At 40.0% G+C, this 24217-nt stretch overlaps 1 protein-coding gene across 5 annotated transcripts in view; it reads right to left on the bottom strand.

Annotated features, from left to right (window-relative positions):
- STK39 (serine/threonine kinase 39) overlaps positions 1-24217 on the bottom strand; it is a 180347-nt gene that overhangs the window by 54738 nt on the left and 101392 nt on the right. For 2 of the 5 annotated variants that reach the window (XM_039495668.1, XM_039495665.1), the window contains exons 11-15: positions 23291-23359; positions 22364-22486; positions 22205-22237; positions 16584-16646; positions 15945-16012 (exon numbers count right to left, since the gene is read on the bottom strand). In XM_039495668.1, coding sequence (XP_039351602.1) covers positions 15945-16012; positions 16584-16646; positions 22205-22237; positions 22364-22486; positions 23291-23359 — 356 coding nt within the window. Of the gene's footprint in view, positions 1-12287; positions 12610-14270; positions 14309-15944; positions 16013-16583; positions 16647-22204; positions 22238-22363; positions 22487-23290; positions 23360-24217 lie in introns of those variants that run through there. The other 3 variants (XM_039495669.1, XM_039495666.1, XM_039495667.1) reach the window with 3 other exon arrangements.

The following is a 24217-nucleotide window of genomic DNA, read 5'->3' as shown; positions in this document are numbered from 1 at the left end:
TGAAGAGCAGGACGGCATCTCTCAGGAGATAAGAGAAGCCCTCTCTTCTCTCTTGAATGCTCCACTAGGACAAAAGAGACAATTTGAGACCCAACATTCTTGGGTACTAAATATAATGTTGGCCCATGCTCTAGGAGGCACTATTAAATCTCCACTCTCTAAAATTAAGAGTGCTAAAGCTCCAGAAACATAACCCACCCAAAGGAGTCTGGGCAAATAGAACTGAAGATAAAAAAACAAAAACAAAACAAAAAAAACCAAACCCACCAATTTAATAAACTCCTCTTTATGAACTATTCTTTCTTCTTTGGGGACCACTAGTGAGATTGCTTGCAACTAAGGGTTTGTTTACAGAGGGACAACCTGAAAAATTAATCAAAATTAATTAAAATGTGTGAATTTGAAATAGTTAAACTGCATTAACAGCATCCATACAGGGATTTAATCAGAATTAAAGCCGCTTTAATTCAGTTTAATTTAATTCATTTTGAGAGTGACTTAATTATACCAAATTAAGGACATTTTAATTCTGAATGAGGATGTTCACAAAGGGATTTAACATGGTTTAAGTAATCCACTTCAAATCCAAAGTTTTAGTTAATTCATATTAACTTCCCTGGATGTCCTTGTGCAGACAAGTCCTTAAACCATATATCCCCAGCATCTGGGCATAAAGACAGAGCCTGGATGGCATCATTTGGCAACATGAATCAGCCTTTCACCTTCCCTGGTCACTATATCAATGGCTTTAGCCAGGACGGGCAAGGATGGTGTCCCTAGCCTCTGTTTGCCAGAAGCTGGGAATGGGCGACAGGGAATGGATCACCTGATTACCTGTTCTGTTCATTCTGTCTGGGGCACCTGGCATTGGCCAGTGTCGAAAGACAGAATACTAGGCTAGATGGACCTTTGATCTGACCCAGTATGGCCGCTCTTATAAACAATTGGGGCATGTCACATACACCGATCCCATTCCTACAAAGCAGAGAATTTCCACCATAACCAGAGCCTTGTCTAAGACATATTTATCTAGAATTAACATCAGAAACACTTTTCTAAAAGTTGAAATTCATTTATACCATCACTGATGCTGCCAACTCATTTAAAAAAAAACAAAAAAAAACAATCCACCCAAAGCACAACAGCCTAAAAAACAAGGAATTACTGTACAATATTTGTACAGCCTCACTGCAGTTGCTGCCATAATTAAAAATAAAGGAACACAAAGGACTTCGCTCATTTAGATTTCTCAGAAGGCAGAAGTTTAGATCATAACTACACTGGCTGAATCAGTAATCAGAGCCATAGCTATATGCTGTATATCACAGAGTTGTATTAATCTTTACCCATTTCTAATTTTCATTCTAGTTCACCAGGCGAGATCTCGTTTGGCGTCCTATTAGTTTTCCCTTCCTGTTTATGCATTTGTGTTTGAAATAACCGGATAAATAAAATTAAGACAAAAATAAGAATGATTTAGAATTACAGTTCCTTTCAATGCTTTTCCCTTCAAAGAATTGGTTAACCTTGGCTCATTTCTGCATCCTTGGATGCATTTTGTATGTTGAATATTAAAAGCTGCAACTCCTTATTAAGCAGTAAACCAGTTAAATATGGTTCCCTTTGTCACCTAACATGTGTGGGGTCAGCTGTATGTACCTCAGGTAAGCCTTGCATTTCAAGCAAGTTTCCCCAAGAAAGGAGGGGGAGGGAAATAATTTTTTCATCTATCACTGTTCTTCCAATGGGCTGCTTCCATTCCAAGGCTACTATAATGAGTTTACTGTCCCGATGGATGGTGATTTACTGATACAGTAAAATTGACTTTGTGCCACTATAAGATATGTTATCGAGGTTTGATTTAATTTTAGTGTTAAAGGAAGCCTTGACAAAATGCTTATATACTTGAATAAAAATAGTACTTTAAAACAAAAAAGATCAACTGAAAATGGACTGAAAAATATAGAAAAAAGTATTTTTATCTGTTTCTATTGTGTCTATCAAGTTGTTAGAGGACTCTACTGAGTTACTGCAACTTTAGATACAGATGGTATTTATAAATACCCTCAATATACATAAACTGGAATTAAATATTTTAATGTGTGTATAGCTGTAACTTCACATTTTTGGAGTACTGGGATGATTACTACTACTACTTTAAGAGGGAAAACAACAGGAGGAATCCTTTGAGGTAACCCGTTTCTACTTTATTTATCCTCATTCTGTGGCCCCATGTCACATTCCAACTGGTGGAGTGGGGTTAGACATGGTGCCCTATGCACCTGCTACAGAATAGTACTTGAAAGTCATGTGCGGTGCTTCATCCTCCCATCATCAGATACGAACATCCAGGCTCCTACGTGGCTGTCTGTCTAGCCCAGCTGACAGAACACTAACATCCTTATTCAGGAAGCACACCGAAGCCCTTGCTTAACTTCACACACGTGCTCTAATGCTTTTGTGAATCAGTGCCCTAAATGTTCTTGTATTAAAAATAAGAGATTCTCCACGCATGCAAACTGGTTGGAGAAAAAAAAAAGTTTCCTGAAAAGTAGCTTCTTGAGGATTCACTCTGTGTGAACGGGACATCTTCCCATTCTGCATTGTTATCCTCTGTTTTTCAGTTACTTTTTGAAAAACAAAACAGAGAGACAGTCCCTCTGAATATGTTTCCTATAATTCCCGGTCATTGTCGAATGCAGGGTCACTCCTGCTTTAACTCAATACAATTTTTGGTATAAACAAATTGGGTGCTGAGGACTTGAGCCTGCTGCCATTGAAGTCAGTGGCAAGACTTCCATCAGCTCCAATGGGACCAGGAGCTGGTTCTTTGTAAGTAAATATGGGCCTGATCCAAAGCCCATTGAAAGTACTGGGAGTTTTCCCACCTATTTCAATAGGCTTTGAATCGGGCCATACAGGCATACTTGTAAGTTCCTCTGCCCTACAAACATTAGGTACCTGCTATTCTAGGAGAACAATTGTTTTTAGCCTGCAGTTTTAGGAATCCTCAGAGTCTGAAGGGTTTTTAAAAATGAAAATAGAATATTTAGTACTGGTTTCTGGCACTGGTCCCAGGGCAGACCTTCCTTTCTTCAATATAAATATTCTACTAAGTTTTCTGATCATATATTGCCAAGAGAAAGTATAATCAAGCTAGGCAATCACAGAACGAGAAAGTGGTGTTTTAGAAGCATTCCAAAATACAAGGGCAGAAAACAGTTTTCATTTCAGAACAGATATCTCAGACGTGCCTGAAGGCTGGAGAAAGTGTTTTAATTAATCATGGTGTACATTTTATACCGTTGCTCCATAGCTAAAATGAAAATTTACTTTTTCCTCCTTACTGAAGCATGGGCTATTTTTCATGGAGCAAAATGGCAAGTTTTAAGGGGCAATATGAAATGTCATTAAACACATTTTATGGTCTGTACCTACCAAATATGCTTTAGAAAAGTACAATAAATAGTTCAGTTCATATCTTAATGAAGCACTTTCATTCACTTCCTACATTGCTGGAGCTTGTTTTTGGAAGTTTTTAATTTCTCTATGGATTGTTCCTCCAGTCTCTATACAAACCTATCTTTTCACACCTGCTGCTAAAGCTACAGCCACTTGAGCTCATTGGATTGCTACCACCATCATTTAATTAATCGGTACAAAGTGTTAGGTAGCCACCAATGGACAACAACTGGAAAACAACTTGCCAGGTGAAGAGCAAATTTAAGACAACCCTCCACAGCTGACCAACCCCAAGCTAAAATGAAACATCAACATGTTAGGCTTTATAAAAAAGGATTACATCAGTCATAGGTATAAGATGAGAATCATTCCAATGAATGGGGTATAGGGATGAGATTTATGATTTAGCTCATAAATTGCTGAGATTGCATTCACTAATGCCTCAAATGCTCATTGGTATGTGATAAATATACACAGATTTAGGCTGATGATGAGCTGTAATACACTAAAACCAGAGCAGGCCTGCAAAACAGTGTTTGCAATTCCCACTCCCACCTAAACAACCTCAAACCAAATCCTGTCCTTTATCCACCACTTTGCACAGAGACAGCCCCAAATCAGCTGGCTCATTCTAAGGTGTGCATGCATGTGAGTGAGTGAAAAAAGGCTCTTACTGCACATGTGGAGCCAAGCTGCTTGTTTAACATCAAGGCTATCTTGACAATGAAAAATGCTAGAAATGCACTTTTAGTTCTTAAGGTGCTGCAGGTGGCGGCTCTTAAATCAAAGAGCCTTTACAAGGATGGAGATATGAGTAGCAAGATAGTAAGGAGACCGAATGAGAGAAAAAAAAAGTCTAATTTTCCTTACTGGTCACTATGTCCTGTTAAGTCATGGACCGGCAGGTTGCAAAATGGACAGTCTGTTTACTTGTTATTTCCTTTCTGGAATGGACGGCTCCATCAGTCTGACCCAGCCTGCATGGATCTCCCTGGGAATTCAGTTCTTTGGCTAGTGAGAGGAGCATAGGCTATGTACCTCGTTACATTGAAAAGCAATATTCAGTTAAAGCTTCACTTATATGCTATCTGCAGATTTCTATATTTCTCTCAGTGTTTGTATCCATTTCTCTAGAAGATTTTCATTCCTACAGCACAGCATATAAGGTTTGGTGCGGTTTTTTAGACGTTATTCTTGGAGTGTAGTAACAAAGAAGAGCAATGGTAAAAATACAATTGTAATATTTCCTCAGAACATGTCAGTCTACAGGACCTTAGTTTAAAATTTGCTTTAAAAATATTTCAGTAGTGAGTTGATGAAGATTATAAAAATCACATCTCCAAAAAATCCTTGCATAGATTTTTAGATGCACAGTCATCTTTAGCCTTAAATGCTTGGATCTTCAGACATATGTTTTTTTTTAAATAAATTCTTCAAAAGACCCCCCCTTATCTAAAATACACATTTTAATTACTATAGTAAAAAAAACTTACTTCCAAAGTCTTCCTGTCCTTTCTGTCCATCGATTTCTCCCTTCACCCTCCCCAACTCCCCCACTGAAGGGAGCAACAGCCCTTTGCTTCCAGATAGCTGGACAGAATTTCCCTTTCTTTACTTCTGACTATCTGATGAACTAGTTTTAAGCAAAATCGGTACCTTAGTAAGATATAAAATCCTTTGTTATGCCTAAAATCTTTGGAAACATTTTTTAAAAGTTGGTGAAATTTCATAAACATGTGTATTGTTATGGAGATCACACACAGTAAATTAGGGTTCCCTTTTTCTAAAAGCAATGAACATTGTTATGAACACACTAAACCTCTGTGACTGATTAATTTAAAATAACGTCTGTTTCAGTGAGTTAAATATGTAGTAATCTGGAATGAATACTTTCTGAAGGCTTTAGAGTACATTTAAAATACTGATTAAGAAAATGTAAAACAGAGAAGAGCTGCATCATGTATTCCATAATATGTAATGTTGTATTCAGCAAGACAGCTGACTCATCCTTACTACAAAGTTTTTGCAAATAAAATGTCTGACAAACTTCAGGGCATATCAAAAAACCTGTGACTGACATTTTTTATTCCCAAGTTTAGTGCTTTTAATTAGGTACCTTCTGCATGTCCATTCTGCGTGAGGGAGAGGGTATAGGAGTCTCTGCAAAGGTGGCGGCGGCACCGCTAGTGGGGAGCAGCCGTGCCCCCCCCTCCTCCTGCCCAGGCTGCGGCCTGGCGCCTCCCTGGAGAGCTCCTGCAGGCTGCAGCAGATGCATGCGGGCAGAGGCCCCAGTGCGCCCCCCAGCTCCCCCCTCGCCATGCTTGGGCTCTGCGGCCACTGGGCATGTGAGCTGCCGCCGGGGCATGGGGCCCTGAGCCTGCTCCGGGAGGGGCAGCAGCGGCTCACACTCCCGGGAGCCGCAGAGCCCGAGCGTGGCGAAGGGAGAAGTGGGGGGGGCACACAGGGGCCTCTGCCCGCATGCATCTGCTGCAGGAGCCCCCAGAAGGCAGCTCCTCCCTGGCGAGCTGCTGCAGCAGCCCAAGTCCGGTAAAGCCAGTGAGTGGACTCGGGGTGGGAGCTGCCCGGGTGGGGTGGGGAAGGCTCATGGGGGGGCTGTGCACCCTCCAGGGGAGTTCAGGGGGCAGGGATAGGGGAGCAGCCCCTGGGCACGGCTGGCCCCGGGGGGGTCTATAAAGGCTCATTGGGAGTTGCCCCTCAATGAACCGATGTGCCGGGGGGGGGGGGTCAGTGGGGGGGAAGATGGAAGTTTCGCCTAGGGCGCAAAATATCCTTGCCCTGCATACTGTGGCTGTAGATGACTTTCTGATTCTGTCAACAAGTTAACTAACCTCCCCACCCCACTGTGAAGTATCCATATGAAAGGGATTTGTCTCTCTGTGATAAAATATACCATGAAGGAATAGCTCAATGCACCCAGTTGAAGGAGTCAAGTCCACATTAGCGGTGTTACTTAACTAAGGTGAGACATTGCATCTTTTTGACTAACAAAGGGGAACAAGAGCACGAAGTTCAGATTCAACATTTAAAGCCGTTCTGGGCTTCTGTATACCTTGCACAAAAGAGACAACATATAGACATATTCCCCAAGTACAGAACTGTGAAGTGACCAAACTACCTAAAGCAACACTACAATTCTTCAGAAGGAGAGTGGGATTAGTCCATTACAAAAGGGTTGGTTCTGGACAGTGATTTCATTTATTCAATCAAAACAAAAGCCTTGTGGCAAGTTCTAAAAGGAACATGCATTTCTTGAGGAGAAATTCCTTTAGTGTGCAAAAGGGGCTTTTGAAGAGGCCTAAAAGATACTTTATTCTTAGGCAGGAGCAAAACATGCTTGTTAAAATTCCAGACAACTTACGTTGCTTTATCAAAGCTTTCCTGAATGTGTGTGCCCCTTTAAATGGGAGGCTAAAGTTTTTCACCTCTGATGTTGTATCAGCATGCTAAGATAACAACCAAAGAGTTGATCTGAGTTGAATCTAGTTGAACTGGAATAGAATAAGTTGCTAGCTTTCCCAACTGATCCCTTTGTCAAAAACCATGATACTGTCTGATTAGCATCTGTCTAATGTTGATGGGTATGACTTGACTAGCTGATCAAGGAGAGAGTTTGAAGTATTCTAGTAGCGAAGGTAAAAAAAATATTGCTACTCAAAACAGCTTAAGCTCTCTCTTAGAAGGGTACATCAACTTTTCCAGATGGGGGCTAGTCTCCCATAGGCAGAGCACTCTGAGTAATCAGTGAAAGGTAATATGTATCTGCAAGGACAGAATTTGGTTCAAAGTCTGCAGATGCCAGAATGTGTTGGAGGAGGACAGTACTTAGTACAGCAGTCCCAGTTGTATTCATCTTTATAACTGCTAAGAAACATTCTAGTGCTTTAGACCATATGACAAAAGACTGCAGAAAATGTGGAGGACCCACTTTCTCCTTCACTGTAAGAAGGAGACTGACAAAAAGAAAGCCTATGTCACTGTCCAGTTTTAAAACTTTCAAGCATTGAGAGTTGTATACACGACTTTTACCATTCAATGTCTCCAGGGCACTGGAAACCAAGAACTAAAATCATTCTCAAAAACATTGTAACCAGGTGTTTGCATTTGATAAACAGGACAAATCCTCGGACACGCCTTACAAAAAAGGACTGGAAAGGGAAAAAGTGTTTTAAATGCCAAGGGCTTGTCTACACTGGCAAGTTTCTGCACAGTATAGCAACTTTTTGTGCTCGAACTGCAGACATGTCCACACTGCCAAGCCACTTTGTGCGCAGAAGCTCCTCAGTTGCAGCACTGCAAAAAAAACCACCTCAAAGAGAGTCATAAGGCTATTTGTGCAGAGTAGGGTTACCAGATAGCAATGGTGAAAAAACAGGACAGGGGATGGGAGGTAATAGGCACCTATAAGAAAAAGTCCCATAAAACTCGACTGCCCCTTTAAAAACTGGACATCTGGTCACCCTAGCAGAGAGGCTCTAGTGCTCTATTGCCAGTGTAGATACTGGATTGCTTTCCGCGCTGTAATTGGCCTGTGGAGCAGTCCCATAATGCCTCAAGTGACCGCTCTGCTCATTGTTTTGAACTTGTCCGCCCTGGAGACATGCGCCCCTCCCATTTCAAAGCACCATTTCTGACAGCCATTGTGTGTTGTGCTGATGTGCTCCCAGGGAGGGAGGCAGGCAGGGGCTGATGTTGGGGTTTCTCCCTCCCCCTGCCTCAGGACTGGGTGCTTCCTGCCGCTATCTGAACTTACAAGACAACATGCTGACACACACTGTTCCCCTTCCCACCTCCATACACACACACACACACAATCCCTGTCGTATACTCTCCCTCCCTCACTTCAGATGAAAAAGCAACTAGCAATGTAGTAGGATGCCCATGGAACAATGGGATTGGGAAACCTGCATCATGTGACACTGTGCCTGCCCCATGAGGCATCGCAAACCCTTCCCAAAGCACCAGGTGGCCAGTTGCACAGTGGGATAGCTACCACAATGCACTGCTGTCTTTGCTGTTGCAAGAGCTGCTAATGTGGATGCGCTTCTGCATCACAAGGAGCACAGTGTGGACACGCAACAGCGGTTTAAGTCCAGTGTTTTAATAAAAGTGGTATAACTCGTGGTGCAGAAACTTGCCAGTGTAGACATACCCTAAGAGAAGCAGACCCTCCCACCTCCCTACACATTATCAAACACTATATTGACAAGAAAGGTAGGGGAAGAGTTACTTGGGTACCATTAACTCAGTTTCCTCTAATGACTGAAGCTACATAAAGGGTGTACTTTACCAGTAGTGATAATATCAGACCCAATACTTCTTTAATATTTTAAGTGGTTTGAGTCCATGAATAAAGGTTACCACAAAGGTATTGTACCTCTCTGTCTAAGAATCAGGACCTGTTTTTAACTTGAGCACAAAACTTGCTGAGTCACCACTAGTGTGCACTCTGAACTTTAAAGAGAATGGCTTTCTGACTGCAGATTCAATTGCTACTGATCTAGGGAGACCTATACTCAGGAAACCTGCTGTGTTTTGAAGGCCTCAGGACCTGAACTGAAGCTGGTGGAATAGCTTGCACTAGAATAGCCTGCAGGTAAGCCAATTACCTTTAGTTGGGGATAAATTAGTTAGCTATGAACCATTTATCCAGAGGCTACCTACATGTTGTATAATCTAAATTTTAACCTACTGCAGACACCTGTATTCAAGATGCACTCTATGACAAGTCTTGCTAGCACAGAAGACAGTTAATTCACACACAAAGAGTTTCATAGTTTTGTATATAATCCTCCACAGAAAAATACGTTCTACAGACAACCCTTACAGTAAAGCAGGAGGATTTGCATTTTAACTTTGTCTTAAAGGACCACCTTTGAACTGTATATCTGATCAACGACATTATGGCACTTATTGTAGGATATCTAGTATTATCTACTCCTTGGACTTTTTTCCAAGCTATAGAAGAGGAAGATTCTTCGGAAGCTAAAAAGCAGATACATTCTTTAGAAAGGATCAAATCACATACTATTATAACCATTATAAAACTGTTTATTTTACTCTAGGAAATGGACTTTTAGTTTAGTAAAAATGATAATTCACAATATTTATGGATAAATAAGTGCAAACAGTTCTTATTTTTTAACATTATCTCCACATTCAACTTTCTAAATAAAATATGCAGTTATACAACAAAACTACCCCATTTGCAAGTGCAAGTGGAAAGTACTTACCCCTCGTCTTTCCACAGGATTAATTCATCTGGTTCACAAGAACTACCAATATATTGAATTAGTCTTGGGACAGTGTCAGTTAATCCTTTATTCCTTATATCCTACCAAGATCATTGCTGTGTGGCCAGAATACTATACAGACCCTTTCAAAATCCACCCACAGTATGTGTATCAAGGACCTCCTGCAGTCTGGGAGGGTCATCATTCCTTTTTTCCTGCTCTTTGAAATTGAGGTAAACCACCATATTTTAGCCTTCTGTGGAGAGGAAGTAATGTATGTTTCTATGTAGTTACTCATAATGATGGCTTTGAGGACACTTGAATTATGAGTTATTTTCTCATGACAAGAGGGTACCAAAGAAACACTAATGATTGTAGGTAAGGGAGAAACATATTAACATGTAAGTACTTTGAAATTCTAATGCTGTCAAATAGGTGTAGCTATACTGCACACAAAGTATAGACAACCTTTATTTTCAGGCCATTGAATAATGCTGGCAATGTAGTCTCTTGAATGGAATTTGACTTTACAAATACCATTGGTATACAGTAAATATTTAATACCAAAGGATTTCAAAGCAATTTGATAAGTTATATACAGGGATTACTTTAAATCAGCACCTCAGGGGTGACATGCACTAGCTATTTTACAGTGCATAGCAAAACCATACAACAATCTTTCTAGGGGCAGGAAATGAACAACTAAAACTGCAATAGAGAATCTAACTAGACAGAATGTAATTACTTAAGACTCAGTAATGCTACCCTTGCTCACACTGAGAAATATCTTCCTCCACAGTAGTCCCATTGCCAAGACTACTCACTAAATACAAGTTAAGCAAAAATCAGCTACTCAAATTGAAGCTCACCAGACCAGCAGAGCTCAATACTCAGATTCTTATAACAAATTCCAGGGAATTTTTAATGATGGCTATTTGAGTATTTGTGTAGCTTATCCAAGAGGCAGCATCTCTAGCAACAAATAGTACGCCCCAACCCAGAAGACTAAAAATCATCAATCTGGGATATGTCCATTAAACTACTGACCCAGCTAAACCTTCTTTAGCTTGTGAAATCCAACAGGACTATCACAAAGCAGCATGGCTTTGAGACATTTGGCCTAGAAAGGAACCAAGAGACACCCTAGTATGAATTTTCTTTTAGGAGAATCAATCTGGGATGTAGCTGTGCACTTTTATTCTGCTGTGGTCACTAACAACAAGTAAAAGTTATTTGTGTGTGACCCACCACTGCTTATTTCAGCATAGGTCTTTAAGAAACTCCCTCTGCAGCTCTGTTTGCTGGAGACTAAGTGGTGACTGGTCTACATGAACACTTTGGACAGTCTTGCAATCATAGATTACAGCTAATTAATTCCTGTGTGTATTCTGCTAGTAAATATTTGCATTTTTTTTTCCAGCAAGTTCTAAGGATTTTTTAATTTTTTAAAAAGGTACTTGCTGCAAACTACTAATGACACACTCTGAGTCACTTTGTTTTGAACCTTGTGAATGTCCTCTAGTGGGCTTAATGTCATGAGTGCTTGAAGAGTGAACTTTCATTTTAAGAAGAGTTTTCAACATTTTGGATTAAGAAGCATGTTTTAAAGTTCTCAGTTCTGCCATTCAGAGCTCAGCTCACAAAGCTTATTTGAATATATGTTTTCTTTTAAAGGTTTAGGACAGTAGCATGTGGCATATTAGGAGAATGTGTTTCTTTTTAATATACTGTAGTTGGTAGCTACTCCATGCTAACGCTGGCTCTCACCTTTACGGATCATTCTAACAATTCCAACAAAAATTCTCAGAGGTATTCAATTCTGTATTGGCCATAAAAAGACTTAATGAGCATCTCAGCAGGAAATATTAAATGAGTTTAAAAAAAAATCAGCAGAGGCGGCAGATAAAGGCAGAAATCCTAAAGAGCATTCTCGCTGCGTACCATTTTGTAATCCCAACTGAATGTAGTATGTTGCAAAGCAAACAACTGACCAAAGTCACCTTTTGTGCAGAAGACAAGTGCTTTTCTCCTCCACTTTGAATGCAGAGGTAATGGAAGCAACAGTGAGATATACTTAGTACAATATTATGCATATTGACTATATCATGCACAGAGAGTTTTTATTAGCTGCAACTGTAGGACTGAAGAATTAGTGTACTTTTCCACTACGGAATTAAAAAATTGACGTAATATATGTTAATTATAACATAAGCAGACACACACAGTTCTGGCCCAGAAGCAGCTTTTTCTATACATAGAAATGTAACAACTTTAAGGTCCATTATGTCAGGCTGCCAGTAGAAAGGAGAGTCTTATGCCACTGAAGACTGAGGGAAAGTTTCCCCCCTTCCAGTGTGACCCTGGACTTGCTTGTAGTGATGCAAGTGAAGTCATTTTTAAACATTTTGATGCTCTCTCTGAGCTCTGTTCAGTTGGGGTCCAAGTAACAAAAAGAACTTGGTTTCACAGATAGACTGACAAGAAGTAGATCTAAAGATTAAAACCTCTTCCCCAAAATAGTTTTTCTGTAACGTGTGATAAAGGAACACTTCATGGTATGGTCTGAGGGTTTTATTAGCACTAATTTGGGATGATTTGCCACCCTCTCCACCTCCAGAATACTCAGAGACCCAGGTCCAGGTATCCGAATAAAACTGGATACTTAATAAGCAATTATTATTATAAAATATTAAACTATAAACTGATTATAAATATATGCCCAGTGAAGCCTGAACCTCCTTTTATATGTAAAGAACTTGCAATTTCTCCAGCACAAATTCTGCTCAAGCAAACGTGCCCACAGTCACATTTCAAATCAACAGAATGGAGAACAGAACCCAGGAGTCTGTTTCCCAGTCCCTTCGCCACCAGACCACAGCAGCCACTATTAGCGTACCTATAACGAGATTAAAAGCAAAGCACACAATTTAATTTAAAAAACAGGGTATACTGCAGGACCAATGAGCCTAGACACTGATGTTCTACAAACACCCAAGATACACTAGACTGGTTTTAGAACTGGTTGAAAGTCTGGCCAATAAAATTTTATTTAAAAGGAAAAAAAATCAGTATTTTTTAACTAGCTCTAATAGATTGCTAAATTATAGATGAGTTAATTTGGTAAATAAGAATCAAAGACCCAAAACACACAAACCAAGTGTTAAGTGGTACAGTAACAAAGCCTCAATCCCCATAGGTAATGCAGCTCTTGCCATGTCCAAACTGGCCCATAACCACTTTCCTTTTCGGCCTCATTAGTGAAGAGGAAATGCAGCTCCTTTGCCTTTGATTGACAGCTCAAGTAGTTCTCATTCCTACTTCGCCTGCCCTCCAGTCAAAAGTCAATCGTCACAATGGAGGATTAGCCAGAGGTTGTCCTAATTTAAAAAGTGTACACAACCCACAGCAGGCAGCTTAATAGAGGCAACACTTATTTTGTATAGGCCATAAATAAAGACAAAGTTCCTAGCTATTATAAGCCTAAGTTTAGTTAAGAAAATTAACTAAGCAAAATGAAAAATATTAGAAGTTTCATTTCAGCCAGCTGCTAACAGCCAGTTGTCTGTCAGTGCTTCAGGAAAAAAAGGCTCTTTGTCAAGACACAAGAAGTCTATTTGCATTTATGAATCTTTCTGCTTTATAGAAAACAAGATTCTTTATTCCACTCCCCTGCCAAGGAACTATTTGCACCTACCACATACTTGTAGCCAAAGAGTCCAGTTACCCATTATGGACTTCCAACAAACTTGACTCATGAGTCAATATTTGCATGAGCAAGAACTAGTCACATAAATAAGGTTTTGAAAGATCAGATCCTAGATCATTTTTAAAAGCCAGTTTGTAAATCTGCCTCATCCTTCCAGGGGCGGCTCTAGCTTTTGTGCTGCCCCAAGCACGGCAGTCAGGCAGCCTTCAGCAGCTTGCCTGCGGGAGGTGCCAGGTCCTGTAGATTCGGTGGCTTGTCTGTGGGAGGTCCGCCGGTCCTGCGGCTTCGGCGTACGCGCCGCCGAATTGCCGCCAAAGCCTCGGGACCGGCGGACCTCCCGCAGGCAAGCTGCCGAAGGCTGCCTGACTGCTGCCCTCGCAGGGACTGGCAGGGCGCCCCCCGCGGCTTGCCGCCCCAGGCACATGCTTGGAGTGCTGGTGCCTGGAGCCGCCGCTGCATCCTTCACCACAACCCCGAGAGATATAGAAAACAAACGGTAACCTCCTACATCTCATCATTTCAGAAGGGGTTTTGTCTGTTGTCAGCCACCCCCTCATCCTCCTGTCCCACCCCAAGCACAAAGTAACTCTTTTGGCAATACCCAACTGTGAATATTTAGCAAGATAAACCTTATAAGCAGCTGTCACAAAACTTATTATCACAACTTACTCATACAGAAATGGCATTAAGATTTAGAAATATATTACATAAATTATAATTCTGTTATAGACTGTTTCTATTAAAAACACCACCACACACACACTTCACCAACAAAAACCCAAAACAGAATTCCTCTCTTCCACTAAATCTCAGTATTTATGTTCAGAAATTAACCTCCCCACACATTCTACCTTACTGCTTCTCAAAGCTTGATTCAGTGTGAGTGATTCTGAAAAAAAAAAAAACCTAAGGGCCCATTTTTTGTTAATCTAGTAAAAAGCAGTCAATAATTTCTTGCTTTGCTTTTAAAATATAATCTACACAAAGTAGTCTTGAATTCACTTGTATTCTATTTTGTTGATATGAAAGTAAAATCAAAGGGATTTTGATTGCACATTCCAAAACATGACCCCCAGCTAGTATTTCCAACTACATCTGTTCTAGTGGTTTTTTTTTATTATTTTATTTTATTATTATTCTTAGAACATTAGTCACCATCTTCCCTAGGTGCAATATTCAAGGTTTGTGTTTCAAGTAACTACCCCAATTGGTCAATAAATCATTATGGGAATTCCACCCAGAGTCCCCAATAAAGATCATGATCACACTGCGTTACACACTACAAATACATGAGAAGATCCTTATGATCTAAGTGGAGATAAAATGAAAATGAGTATGAAATAGTCGAGGGGCAGATGGAAAGGTGAAGGGTAACAATGTTACATAGCTTGACTGCTGCACAACTTGATTCCAAATCACTTTAAAGACTTTTTTTAAACAAAGTCACTTATCCCCGACTCCCACGCAACGCAGCCATTGTTCATTAGGCAATCTCTTGTAGATGTCACAAGAGGAGGAGGATGGCTTTCTGGATTAACATAGGATATTTAGCTTTCTGGATTAATCATGCAGATATTTTACTGATTTCTAATAAAGGAGTTTTAAATGTTTATTGCCTTCAGGAAAATCACATGCTGTACTTTATACATAGCTGTTTTGTTTCTGGCTTCGAGTCGACAACTATTAAAAAACATTTGGCTATAAAAAGGCCATTTGAACTCCCTTCATATGTATTTGTGCTAATTAAGTATAATGTCATAATACCCTTTCCCCCCCCCCCATGCCTGTGGAAGAGATTATCACTTCGTTATCTGCATGAGCAGAAGGATGACAAGTTTTGAAGTTGTGTTCTCCTGTAAATTACTTTAAATAAATTAGCCATTTAAGGAGAAACCCTATGAAAAATACATAGAAAGCTAACTACTTTTTTGTGAAAAAATAGTTTTCTCCAAGAATAACACTTGATACTTAACAAGGAATTTTATAATAAGCTATAAACTGTTTTTATTAAAATATAAACTGACTTTCTTCTACTGAATAAAAACTATGAAGTCAGACATCACATTTGTCTCCATTTCCTAAAAGACTAAATGTTCTTTCAAAAGATATCTGTCATTTCTCCACAGTGGTTGATCAAACCTGCTAGTGAAAAACGTTTTGAGCAGGCAACTTGTAATACAGCCATGGTTTATTTCTGTCAGAGGCTGACTGCTGAAGTGTGAAAGAAACTCATTAAAAATCACTGACTGTGATCCTGCATTGCAAGGAAAAAAAGAAAATACTTAATGAAGGGTATACGTAGCCTAAAGCCACATTCATATTCTGCTTTTCATTTTCCTCTATTTTAGTAAGCAATTAAAAGACACCAATTAGTCATGGGAGCACAATTCATACTGGTCATACTGGGAGATTAAAGAGGTTAACATTTTTATTTTATGCTAATATTATGGAAGTTTAATGAGGGAGATCAGGAATAATACAGTTGACAAAAAAGGAACGCTAAAATAAATAGATGAATCTTTTACCTTAATCTTAGAACAAGATTCACTGCATGTGGAACTTCAGTATATTCATTACTAACAGTAGGCAGGGACTATTAAAGAAAAAAGCAGCATGTAAGTTACAATGGATGCCAGACAGAAATGTTAAGTAGTTTCCCTGTTATAGGTTTGATGCAAGCATAAAATATTTAACATGTACCCTGACTCTTAAGCACCTTTTAAGGGCTTTATTAAAGTGCTAGGTCTAAAGTGCAAGTGAAACCTGCAGAACAGTCTATGTATTAATAGATTACAGAACCACAAATCATGGAGCTTAAATCAGGGCACTGGATTTTTCTCCACTCAGCATCAAATTCTGATAATCTATTAAGTAATAATTATGGAGTTAGAATACTGGGCCATTCTTCAGTTTTCACACAGCACTAAGTTTCTAGTCTTATTTCTAGTTAAATCTTGTTTCTAGCTGTAGGTGGAGAATTAAGAGTCTACCATGATTGACCTCACCAGCTTTGCCAAATCTTTATATTGGAATCCATGTTAGTTATTTCTGTCTCCATCTTCATGTTATCCTTTTCCCTCCACCCCCACTATATAAGAATTTGTACTTCCCTGAAATCTCCAAAAAATTTAAAAAACCCTATAAAATATAACAATTGACAGTACCTGAAGGTCTTGTATAGATAGATTCTGGATCTGTTCTGGGATATTAGTGGCATTCATGGAAATCTGTTAAAATATTATGATGAAATCTTTATGAAAAGCGATTTTTAAAAAAATCCACACACCACCCAAACAGTTTTTTGAATGCTTGTTTTTGGACAGTGATGCCAGTTAAGGCATACTTATTAAGGGGAAAAAAAAAAAGACACCACACATTTGAGATTCATAAAAGGAGTCATTTTAACATGCCAATTTAAATACTGTATGGGCACAAATTTAGCATTTACTGAAATTAAAGAATCCTTGGTCAGCAAGAGTTAAAAAAAGAATGCTTTAGATTAACTAATTTATGTCTATAGTAAGACTACAATCTTTTTACATGGTGTTTCTACATCTACTATAGATACACCATTCAAAATGATAGTCTTCATGGGGATGGGAAACTCTGACAGGCACACAGTACCAATGACATGCTCCACGTATTTTGTACATCTTACTCTGACCCAAGGCAATATCCTACAGCATTTAGAGATGTACAGAGATTAACAGAAGAATAAGAACATTTCCTCCACATTTCTAACCTAAACAGTAACCAATTCCTAACTAGCAAGGAAACTTTATAAAACCCCACAACTCTTGTCCTAGGAACTAATTACTGATTTAACAGAGTGGACGATTCTGCATGTCTGACGTATCAGATGTTTACACGTACATTCAGAATGATGTATCTGGAATGAAAGGAACCCTCTGGTAATCCCACCCTTCACACAGCAAAAGAGAGATTTAAATAGAGACCACTGCTTAGAGAACGGATGCCCAGATTATACTTGGAGAGACATCAAAGCTGTGAACAAACTACTGCCTTACTAACGAAGTCCACAGTGGCCTTCCACATCTGACCTCTGGAGTGGGCTAAGTAACTGGCAAAGAAATTTGACTGACTGAGATAGGAGGGATTTGGTTAAGTCTGGGGGCAGGAAATAGGAGGCCACAGTGTGTAAAGCTGGAAAAGCATGTATCAGAGAGCAGAACAAGGCTGTTGCTGCTAGACCTTGTGGAACCCAAAGGAAACAACATATCAACTTCCGGGACATAGGATCAGCGTCCACTACAGAACCAGAGCATCTGCTGGATGTGAACAGTTCCCAGTTTAAACTCTCCAGTATTCTCAGAGAATAAACAGAAATGAGCAAGCCACGCTTGGAATGTTTAAACCAAGGTAGAATGGCAATCAAGCAGATGAGTCTACTTATTGAACCTGAGCAGCTTTGCTTCTAGGTGGCATGACCTTACTGTCAGGTGCTGCTTTCCTCTATTAAATATCAGACATATCAAAAGGGGGTGTGGACTCACAGGGGCATTGCCAAAAGGATCAGGATGGTCTGGAAGATCACAGGCCCTTCCTGAGAGAGTGCTTGGATAAAGCACAACAACATTATTTATGGTGAACCTTTCCACTTCCACCCATCATCCCAGATGTAATCATCCATAAGATTTATTATTTTAATATTAATTGTATGTTACTGTTCTCCCTTTCCAGGAACCAGGGTAATGGAAAATAGCATTTTGCAGGGAGAGTTTCAGATATAGAGACTCATAACCGTCTCTGGGAGATACAACGCCTATGCATCTATAAATGCCAGGGGGGTCTCCTGGACCAGATATCAGAACTAGGCTGCCTTTGTCTACAGAGTTTTGTATTTCTTCCTTTCTACAAATAACACTTAAGATCCAACTTCGTTTAATATCCAATCTGTAACCACAAAGCAAACTGAATAAGCCATAAGAGCACTGACTTCCTAGATCTTTGCAGGATTTGAGATGGGCCTGGGATAGTCAGATGAGTTACCTGATGGTTTGGTTCTAGCTCTGTTACACCTTAACTTTTCTGAAACACAGATCTTGCAAAGACAGAATGCCTGGCTCCCTCACTGGCTGAGTATGTTCCTGATTAAGAGGATTTCCAAAACCTCCATTCCCCAATAAGAGGAAGAGAGCTCTACTTTAAGATTTTTGTGACAGCCTTTTTGTCTAAGGTTTTGTGATAACCTTCATGACAAAGCTCTCCTGCCAAAGATGAAAATGACCTTACTGCAAGATGTGGAGACGTCAATGAAGAAACAAAGGGAATTAATCACAAAGCAGATGTTAAACCATTTGATTTTATAGATAGGGAAGCTTTGGGTCCCTTAGCTACTCCAAGAGAAGTCTTACCACATGGAATGTATAAATGAAGACTCTACAGGGCAGATGATAACTCCAAGGACTTCAGGGCCTGGTTTACTTATTTCATCCAGGAAATTTTAAGGGAGAAATTTCCTCCTGTGCCCCTTTGACTATAACTACACTAGCCATAGATGTGCTGTCCCAGACACAGGTTAGGCTTTTCCACAGGAAATCTGCACAACTAGTGCAATTATACTAGATGAAAATTAATCAAGTTTTCTTTGCATCACATATAGCTGATGAAGGCATAGTCACAGGCAGAAGACTGCCACCTTCTCAGGCTTCCTTCCTCTTTCAATGGCAGTAATTTCCCATGAAACAACTTGGGAATTTTTTTAAGCAATGGGACAAGAACCTGTGTCTTTGGCAACTACTTTATAAAAATGGCAAATCCTTCAGAAGAAAAATATTTAGGCAGAATCCAATTTGGCCCCTTTGAAGACAGAACCTTAACTACAGACCCTCTGCTTAAAAAAAATTAAACACACACATTAGTCTAGAAGGGTGCACATCCAGGCAGCGCAGTAAGGGGGCAGGGAGGGGTGTTGGAGAGAGGGCAGGGGTTCGGGTGGGGGTAGATAGGGGTTGGGGGCTCAGAGGGCAGGGAACGGGGGATTGAATAGGGGCAAGGGTCCTGGTGGGGCAGTTAGAAAGGATCAGGGGATGGATGGGGCGGTGGGAGGCAGTCAGGGGCAAGGGTTCCAGGGGCTGTCAGGGGACAGAGAGAAGGGGTGGTTGAATGGGGCAGGGGTCCCTGGGGTGGGGGGAGGTGTCAAGGAACGCGGGGGGGTGGATGGGGCAGGAGTTCGGGGGAGGGCCATGATCCCTAACCCTAAGAACATTTGCTAATGTTGTTGATTGTTGTGCAGGGGAGAGGGTGAGAACTGTTCCCATCAGTCTCCTTGTTGTCCATTCCTTTTCCCTTCTTTATTTACAGTATAACTACAAAATAGTTTTCAATATTTCTGAGTATATAACATATGCCGTCAAAAGCAGGACTACCAAAAGTGTTAAAAGTGTTAAAAATACTGGTACATGTTTTCCTATTCATTAAATAAAATACTGTTTTACTGTTCTACTAATGTGTATATTTTCTTTAAGTTAAAAGTTAAAAATTTAATTTTTTTAAAATAGCACCAAACTTTAAGGGTGCGGCTTATAATCAGGAGCGGCCTATACTCGGAACAATACGGTAACACTTAAGATCCAACTTCGTTTAATATCCAATCTGTAACCACAAAGCAAACTGAATAAGCCATAAGAGCACTGACTTCCTAGATCTTTGCAGGATTTGAGATGGGCTTGGGATAGTCAGATGAGTTACCTGATGGTTTGGTTCTAGCTCTGTTACACCTTAACTTTTCTGAAACACAGATCTTGCAAAGACAGAATGCCTGGCTCCCTCACTGGCTGATCTGAAACCTCCATTCCCCAATAAGAGGAAGAGAGCTCTACTTTAAGATTTTTGTGACAGCCTTTTTGTCTAAGGTTTTGTGATAACCTTCATGACAAAGCTCTCCTGCCAAAGATGAAAATGACCTTACTGCAAGATGCGGAGACGTCAATGAAGAAACAAAGGGAATTAATCACAAAGCAGATGTTAAACCATTTGATTTTATAGATAGGGAAGCTTTGGGTCCCTTAGCTACTCCAAGAGAAGTCTTACCACATGGAATGTATAAATGAAGACTCTACAGGGCAGATGATAACTCCAAGGACTTCAGGGCCTGGTTTACTTATTTCATCCAGGAAATTTTAAGGGAGAAATTTCCTCCTGTGCCCCTTTGACTATAACTACACTAGCCATAGATGTGCTGTCCCAGACACAGGTTAGGCTTTTCCACAGGAAATCTGCACAACTAGTGCAATTATACTAGATGAAAATTAATCAAGTTTTCTTTGCATCACATATAGCTGATGAAGGCATAGTCACAGGCAGAAGACTGCCACCTTCTCAGGCTTCCTTCCTCTTTCAATGGCAGTAATTTCCCATGAAACAACTTGGGAATTTTTTGAGCAATGGGACAAGAACCTGTGTCTTTGGCAACTACTTTATAAAAATGGCAAATCCTTCAGAAGAAAAATATTTAGGCAGAATCCAATTTGGCCCCTTTGAAGACAGAACCTTAACTACAGACCCTCTGCTTAAAAAAAATTAAACACACACATTAGTCTAGAAGGGTGGGTCAACTACTTCACTAATCACCCAGATAAAGAAATCTTTAAGTAGACTGTTTTCAGAAGTTCCAGGTTCTTGATCCACTAGCAAGGATCCAATCTGTTAAATCTATGAACTCTGGGATTTACTAGGCAGATGATACAACTTTCAAATCCTTTAAGGAGGGGAAAGAATGTGTCAAATCTCTGATCTATTCAAACAATTTTTTTATTCTGAAGGTCACCTCCAGCTCTGAAGACTGATCTAAAGAAGCAGCAAGGAGTTCACTGAGCAGCACCACAAAGCGTCTCAGATCTTAACAGCCACTTCCAAAGGGATGGGCACACCACATGTTAACTGGTTCCATGCTTGAGAGATTCAGGCAGGAAGAATCTGAAAGATTTCTTTTGCATGTCAAGGAAGAACACTGGGGTCAGAGAAAGAACAAGCACAGAATTCAGAGAATCCTGTGGTACCAAAACTTTTGCAGACTATCAGCCTCTATGTAGGACTTGGCAACACATCAGTTGGGATTGGAGGATCCAAAGCTACAGGTGAAGAATGTATCCATTTCATACATCCAATAAATAAGCATCTAAAACAGGACTCTGACAGTAAACCAGAAATCCTATTATTCCATTTATACATGGCAGGAATCCTTCCTACTCTCAGCATAAGATGGCGGCATTTAATATGGTATTTCTTTTGTGTTTACGGGTGACTGAATCAATCTATTCTATTGTAGCACTGTACTGAACCATTATACTGCATATGGTATGAACCATTCTAATTACCAGTTATGCACAGTACCAATACAGATTATAAAAGGCTGAAAATTCTTTGGAGACATTTCAGCTACAGAGAAACAGCCATCATTAGTGTGAGGGAAAAGGTAGTAATTAGTGTGATCCAGTTTTGAAGATTCATTAAAAATAGCCAAATTGCTCATTTTAATCAATATTTTTTACTAGACTTCAAAGCTAGAAAGCACGAGCAGAATCTGCTTGAATTTCCTAGCTGTTTTACCCTGCGAGTGCTATAAATTAATCACTCCAGGCCCACCTTCATAACCTTCATACTCAACCCCTACTCAAAATTATTTACTACTCAGCAGAAAGGCTGCAGAATCAGGCCCCTACAATTTTATCCCAATTTTTATAAATATAAGAATTGGAAGCTATCACAATATTTCCTCCTATCCAAGCTATTGGGGGGGCCAGTAAAGTAAAGGATGATTTACCTCTGTATTCTCCTCTTCTTTTACTCTTCTTGACTGTAGAAGAAGCAGTTAGATATTAGCTATTGTCGTTTATTTTATACTGTAGAAACACTTCATGAAAAAAATGAACACACTACATTACTTTGTTAGTGTATCAGCAGTTAGTAGAAAACAACTTACCTTTTCTTGAGAAAATGCAGCTTTGCCTTCTTCACTCTTTTCATCCATCTCATCGTCACTCCACTCCCAGTCCCCATCTTCCGTCTTATGAAGATGGCCACTAGAGCCAGGTACTCGTCTAACCTATGAAAAATGAAACAATAGATGTTCAGTTCTTGTACTTCAAAAGCCTTACTTGCATTCTGGTAACTAAGTAAACAGTTACAGTATACATCAGTTGTTCTCCAATGCTTTCATTCCATACTTTGATTCAGGAGAGAGGTCTTTCCACGGATCACCTCTCCTGTTAATACTTGGGCTTTTAAAAAAACATTTAAATTTTGTGTGCCATCAGGGAGGGCTCCTTGGACTAATGGCGATTTATAGACCATCTTTTGAGAACCACAACTACCTGCAAGCAATTACTGTACATAGCGCTCACTACTGTGAGTAGCCCCTTTCTCTTAAATGGGACAGGCCGTTCATGGTACTATTCAAGGTTAAAGTTATACATACTATTGTTTATCGGATATGAGACTTAAGCATTTGGACTTTTGAAGTGTTTATGCAGAAATGTTAGTTGATGTTAAATTGCTGGATTAAAATAAAGTTCCACCTCTTTCTGACCCATGCGATACGATCCCTAAAAAAAATGTGTTGCTGTTGACATGGAACAGATTTAATATGGATGGAGAAAAAGCTCTTAAAGCAAAAGAACCCTGACAAGCACAGAAATGTAGTGAAAACCTATTAAACACGTCTGACCTTTAAAGTAAGTTTGGATCTTTATAAATAACTCAGTAAAACGCATTCAGGCATGATTACGAAAACAGGAGGCATGCACATAGCACGTTGCAGACTGGGCAAATGTATGTATATTAGGCAGCCTAATGAAGCACACACCAGGAGCATCCAGCAGCTAACTCCTAAATTAAAAAAATCAAATACCCTTCTGTTGCCATCTTGCTCTCTCTCAGAACCTGACATCATGCCTGTTTTCCCAGGATTCTGCTCAACCTACTTGAGCAAAACAAAACAGAATCAGACTACTCTTAACACACCTTGGAAAGCATTTATGAGACTCATGAGATTGCTAGAAGCACAGCATGATAATCAGCAGCCACACTGGTGTTTGATTATAATCAGTTTCCTTAATTATTTCAAATGAAACAAGAAACAAGAAGTAGTCCACAGTGCAGAACTTTAAATGCCTTTGCAGTTAAACTCAAGAGGATGCCTTTTAAAAAATATGGCCCATTGTACTAAAAGTATAAAATGGAAAAATTCTCATTTGACAAAAAAAAAATCAAAACACATTGCAACAGGAAAAAGGGGACTATGAACAGTTGTATGGTATTAGCCATTAATACGTAATGGGGAGAACTTGTCATGACTGGGGATTGGATGCTCAGAGTCAGAGTCGAGCCAAGGGTCAGAGCCAGAGTCAGAGACCAAGGACAGGAAACTGGAACAAGGCAGGAAAAGATCAGGAAAGTAGGAACCAGGAGCAAGGCAGGGAAGTAGGATCCAGGGACAAGTCAGGAAGGCAGGGTTCAGGAGCTAGGCGAGAAGGCACAGTCCAATGTAGCTGCCAGACAGGAATTCACCCAGTTATGTGGACAACTTCTTGTCTCACTCCTTCTTTGGGTTTAAATAGAAAGCCCTATTTAAATAGGTCCTGGCATTCCTCCAATCAGGGCCCAATGGAAGCCTTCAAGATGTAGCTTCAGGTTTCATGGTCTCTCTACTTGGTCAGTTGGTAGCAAGCTGCTAAGAGCAGGACAATGTCAGTCAACAGGAACCCTGTGGACCCAAGTTTGAGACCCGTAGAGTCATGATAGAACGATGCATAGAAAACAGTTTTCTGTACAATGA

This window comes from Mauremys reevesii, linkage group 11 (genome assembly GCF_016161935.1).
Source record: "Mauremys reevesii isolate NIE-2019 linkage group 11, ASM1616193v1, whole genome shotgun sequence".
In the NCBI taxonomy this organism is placed as follows: Eukaryota; Metazoa; Chordata; order Testudines; family Geoemydidae; genus Mauremys; species Mauremys reevesii.
Note: the sequence above shows the minus strand (reverse complement) of the source record. Positions and strands in the feature narration are given on the sequence as shown.